Here is a 6,000-nt window from a genome sequence, read left to right as displayed (position 1 = left end):
TTAGTACATCTACATTACCACGTGCTGATTCATGCAGGATTATTGTATGAACCCTTACTGCCTACAAAATAGGTGGCAGTAACTGCTCATGAGGTAATATTTTTAATAGGCACATGCTAATGGCAACATTAGCACATAACTATAAATGGAAAATTGTCCATTTTACTGCAGCAGCAAAAATGGCTTTAGGGTGTGGGAAAAACCAGCTCAAGGGCGCACTAAGGCCACTTTTTACCGCAGCTTAGTAAAAGGACCCTTTAATCCTCCATTGCCCCAGGTACACAAAATTAAAATTGTTAGCCCACTAGGGACAGAGAAAGTGCCTGCATATAATAAAAATGTAAACAACCTTGGCTGTACTTCGGAAAGGCAGCATATCAAATTCATGACCCTCCTCTCCCTCCCCCAATATTCAGCTACAGAACATAATTTCCTGTCCCCAGAGAGCTTACAATTTAAGTTTGTACCTGAGGTGATCAAAGGTTACATGATTTGCCCAAGGTCGTTAGGAACAGCAGTGGATTTGAATCTGGCTTTTTTTGATTCTCATCCTGCTGTTTTTATCATTAGGCTACTCCTCCATTTAACAGATTCGAAATCCAGTTAAAGGGAACAAGCAGAGTAGGCAAAAGCAGAGCAAGTTGGAGGCCCCCAATATTGTAGAATTGTGAAAGAGGGTCCCAAAGGTGCTCAGCTGCAAGATTAGGCAGCAAATTTGCTTTGACATATTTTTCTTGCAGGAAGAAAAACAGAGGTAAAAGAATTGGAAGAAAGAAAAGAAGAAAGAGAGGGAGGGAGGGGTTCAAAAGGGTCCCCATGATAATGTTGAATTGTATTTGGTATTTCTTGTATTCGGCCAGTATGGTGAGGCATTGTGGCCCTGCACACTACAGGGCACTATTAGCCTTTATGGAGAATATTTTATGCAGACACAGACTAGAAGGGTTGGACTTTGCTTAAATGTGATGACTAAAGACAATGTAGAAGGGAATCATCACATGTCCTGGGGCATATAAAACATCAATTTGTGGTGACCTAAATTTCAAACTTTTCATTTCCATAGAGATCCTGGTGAATGATTTTGCATGGCAGGACAGGTGTTCAGTGTTGTATATGTCATTTGATATGCCAGTGGTGCTGGTTCAGTATGCAGGATAGGGGGAAGCCTTTTAGCCAAGTTGATATTGAGAAGCATTCCAATCTGTCCATGTTCTGTGCCTACTTTGACATGTTTAGTAACTTCATACACAGGGTGATAGGAAAGAAATTCCAGCAAGACACTATCTGGAAATTTTTCTGTTTGTGGGGCCAGGGGACTTTGATGTCTGCACTGTTTTGCTGCAGGAACTCTTGGCAGGAGCAGTGACATTCACTATTCTGGCAGCTCACAAGAAGACAGAGACTTTGGGTACCTGTTTGATGTTCCTGGGAATTTATGTCAACACAGTAGAGTGGAGAACTCATTTGCCATCTGTGAAGGTGCGGCACTATATGGGCTGGTAGATATGGTGGCCATGGCTAAGAAGCTAACCCAGAGAGTAATTTCATGAATGAGCACTTTTTGTTAAAGTAGTCAAGGAAGAAGCTAAAGGTTTGGGGCTGCAGATGTCTGGCTACCCCTGAGTTATTGAATATTCTGTTGGTGTTACATACAGTTTGCTTCTAATGGTAAAATGTGAGATTGTTTGGGATGGCATTTTTACTTGCATTTTTCAGAGCTTTCTAGGTCAGAGCATTGGTTGCTGAATGTGACAAGGATCCAGATTTTAGTGTGTTCCTGGCTGACAAAGTGTTGATTCCTCAGGAATGTGCAACTGCACATCCATCAGACAAAGGTGCACAGGGGGTGCAATCATTAGGGATGATGTGGGCAATGGACAATTCACAATCCTGCCCACTACACAGAGCATGGGCTTTCCTGAAGGTCTGGAAGGGCTGCTGATGAGGTAACAGTTTGTGCCACATTGTGGAAGAGTCTACATCGTGGAAGAGCATACATAGAAGTCAGGACTTCCAGACTCAGTTATCCTGCAAATAGAGAGGTATGTCAGAGGCTGTTGTGGCCTATATCTGGCCTGTCTACAGTGTGGTAGATGATGGCTGTTGACATTTCGTTTTCTATAGGATTGTTCGTCTAAGTCCAGCAAAAGAGATATCCCTGAGTTGTGGGCCACTCTTACATTGTGCTGGCCTTCCATCATGCCTGTCAGCTACCGTATTGAACACACTTGGGACTGAACTCCAATGAGGTGCCGCAGTATTGCGTTGGACTTGGAGGCATGAATGAGATTGGTTACCGTTACCCTCCTTAATTAGTGGACAGTTGCAGTCTTCCAATTGTTTGTGCAGGAGCAATTTTTCTTGCAGGGAACTCATAGCTCTGGTGAGAAAGGTCTTGGCCACTTCCATGTTTTTACTGTCCAGTGTGGTGTTTGCTTGCTTAGATATGATTCTGAGGCTGAAGTTCCAGTGTCCAGCACTGTGGGGACAAACTCTGAGGAAAATGAGCATGAAGATAGTTTTCTGGCTGCAAGAGCAAGGGCAGAGTCATATATGCCATGATTTGGAGAATGTGTCAGCATATATAAGGTTGAAGGGATTAAATTTCTCCAGAGCTAATTTAGGGGTTTCAAGAGTTGATTGTGCTCAGTTGGCATTTTGTTGTAGGAACTGGACTAAGTGCAGTGAGGGAGGTATATATATATTGAAGAAGGAACAAGTGTGAAGTGTGTCACACTTGTGCTCTCCTTTCTGCTGGGACGTGGTAGAGAACTCACCTTCATGAGTGAGGTGTAATTCAGTGCCTGAAGTTAGCCTCCTGCTGGGACATGGTGGTGGGGCCACCATGACAAGGAAAGTGCTATGCTTGGAAAAATGAGGTGCCTGCAATCTTTTGGCTCAGATCATCATAGTCACCCCAAATAAAGTTGTGCCCTTTATTCTTCAAATTGATATCTGCACATTTTGCAGTTTGTACGAGGGGTAAGTGAGAGGTAAAGCTTAGGTTTCTGGATTTTATTCCAGAATAAAGAACGATCAAGTTTGTGGCAGTCACCCAATTTGTCTTGAATATAGCTGTGCCTTGATTCAATAAAGTATACAGACCAATTGCTAGCTCGATCTGCATCATTAAATGCTGTCACCAACACTGCTCAACTTCACAGCACAAGCTACTTTATTGGTGCACCTAGACAAACCCACTCTCCCTAAGAGGCTTGTTTCCCTGTTCAAACTGCAAATCCTTTTTCTATGCAGTATAATAACCGTACGTCCTCTTCCTTGGACTCTAGAAGCTTATGCAAATACAAAATCGTTCCGATATATTTTTTCATGCCACCATATTAAATTAAAAACATCTGGTTTATTTATAACACTTCTTCAGATAGCTTTCAGATTAGGATCCCAGAAAGCATGCATAAACCTTATAGCAAAAAATATACATATAAAAATTCATCCATCTTTGTTTATAGAAATGACATGTTTTATATTTTTATACATATATATTTATGTATTTATAGTGTATGTATATGTCGACATGAATGTGTTTCTTTTACAGACTCTACGTATAAAGAGCGCAGTCCTTCATTAACTGTGAGCTTCAGAGACATCAGCAACACAAGTCTTAAAGTTCATCAAGACAGAATGTGTGTCATCGTTGAGGGCAAAAGGCAGGTCTGATGCATCTTCCCTTATGATGAACTAAGCTTGCTGGGCAGTGACAGCCTGCCACACATGGCTTACTGCATGGGCCAATTTCATTCCAGTTGTCACATGTTTTGACGCATCCAGGACCACAGGTATCATATACTGCACCGTGTTTACACTGGGATGCTAAAAGAAAAAGTAAAAGAAATATTATTATTAACAGAGGTTTCTATGTCCTAGTTAAAATAAAGGTGTCTTTCAACTCTCTTCATTGTATTTACCCACATTTTGTATGTCATTATATTATCTTAGCAATAAACAAACAAGCAGACCAGCAGTTCTGAAGTGCTGTGCCACATTTCGCCCACAGGCTGCATCACGGGTAAAAACTGGTATATAAATAAACACATGAATTAAAATCATATAAATCATAAATGATACAAATAAAATCAATTAATGCAAATTTATGTAAATAAAATCAATCACTGAAAAAAACACAAATGATAAGATATGAGATACTGACATATACAATCTTAACCAAAATTTACAATAAGAGTCCTGTTTATATAGATAGATAGATAGATAGATAGATAGATAGATAGATAGATAGATAGATATATTGAAGGTGTCTGAAACATGCATTGAAAACATATGGATAATTCAAATAAAATCAAATCAGATTGAATGTAAATGTAAATCAATATAAATAAAAGCATCCACTGATAAAACACACAATCAGGCTTATTTTCAAAAGAAAAGGGGGCCCATCTATCAACACAAACCGGGAGATGGGCGTCCTTCTCCCAGGGCCGCCCAAATCGGCATAATCAAAAGCTGATTTTGGGCATCCTCTACTGCTTTCCGTTGCGGGGACGACCAAAGTTCACTGGGGTGTGTCGGAAGCGCAGTGAAGGCGGGACTGGGGCATGCCTAACACATGGGCGTCCTCGACCGATAATGGAAAAAAGAAGGGTGTCCCTGGCAAGCACTTGGACGACTATACTTGGTCCATTTTTTTTTACGACCAAGCCTCAAAAAGGTGCCCGAACTAACCAGATGACCACCGGAGGGAATCGGGGATGGCCCAGGCCCATCCCCCCCACCTGTTATGTTTGTGCAGGAAACAGCGAGCCCTCCAAAACCTACCACAAACCCACTGTACCCACATCTAGGTGCCCCCCCTTTACCCATAAGAGCTATGGTAGTGGTGTACAGTTGGGGGTAGTGGGTTTTGGGGGTGGGGGGTTGGGGGGCTCAGCACACAAGGTAAGGGAGCTATGTACCTGGGAGCAATTTATGAAGTTCACTGCAGTGCCCTCTACGGTGCCCGGTTGGTGTCCTGGCATGTCAGGGAGACCAGTGCACTACACATGCTGGCTCCTCCCACAACCAAATGGCTTGCATTTGGTTGTTTCTGAGATGGACGTCCTTGGTTTTGATTATCACCGAAAATCAGAAACGACCAAGTCTAGGGGTGACCAAATTTAAGGATTTGGGCATCCCTGACTGTATTATCGAAACAAATGATGGACGTCCATCTTGTTTTGAAAATACGGGCTTCCTCGCCCATGGATTGGGACGTTCTGCGAGGACGTCCAAATCGAAATGAGGATGTCCCTTTCAACTATGTAAGCCGCACTGGACCTGCTGTATGTGGGAAACAGCGGGGTACAAATGTAATAAATAAATAAATTATGCCCCTCAATATGATCAAATTTGTTGTAATTGCTGGAAGGGGGCAATAGGAAAACTACTGCGGTAGCATTTAATTTTAAAATGGGAGACTATGATAGCATGAAGACATTTCTTTTAAAAGGAGAAGCTGGAAAGTTTAAAAGTTTACATTAGATATCGACACTGTTTTAAAATGTATACAATGCAAATAGTACACTTTGCTCCAAACACTGTGAAGGCAGACATCTTGGTGAGAGTTAATAATTTAAAATAAACTGAAGCCTCAACTACCCTGAGGAAAGTTGTACACTTTTACCATAACTTCAATGACGTGTCTATAACTGGATTCAGTCCTGCTGTAAAAACAACGGTGGAAAACAACTCCCGGTGAAAGTTCTATCAATCACAGGGAGAAAAAGCCACCGTTGAAAAAACCAGGTATGACTAAACTACACCTGAAATCACCAAGGAATCTACCAATCCAATTTCCCCCGCCTCCAAATAATGCAATATTTACAGAAGCCTGACCGAGACTAGGAACAGTATTTATCTTGTCCTTCCAGCTGAACACTGTTGGGCTCATTTTTGAAAGAGAAGGACGTCCATCTTTCGAAGTAAATCGGAAGATGGATGTCCTTCTCCCAGGGACGTCCAAATCGGTATAATCGAAACCCGATTTAG

General features: G+C 41.8%; 1 protein-coding gene across 1 annotated transcript in view; it reads right to left on the bottom strand.

Moving 5' to 3' along the window:
- Window positions 1–3,341: 3,341 nt before the first annotated feature.
- BMPER (BMP binding endothelial regulator) overlaps window positions 3,342–6,000 on the bottom strand; it is a 429,657-nt gene continuing 426,998 nt past the window's right edge. Inside the window, exon 15 of the mRNA XM_030204510.1 lies at window positions 3,342–3,831. Within this exon, the coding sequence (XP_030060370.1) occupies window positions 3,650–3,831 (182 nt within the window). The 3' untranslated portion in view covers window positions 3,342–3,649. The remainder of the gene's footprint in view (window positions 3,832–6,000) is intronic.

This window comes from Microcaecilia unicolor, chromosome 1 (assembly GCF_901765095.1).
Source record: "Microcaecilia unicolor chromosome 1, aMicUni1.1, whole genome shotgun sequence".
NCBI lineage: Eukaryota > Metazoa > Chordata > Amphibia > Gymnophiona > Siphonopidae > Microcaecilia > Microcaecilia unicolor.
The sequence above is the reverse complement of the archived record's forward strand: the minus strand, read 5'-3'. Positions and strand labels throughout refer to the sequence as shown.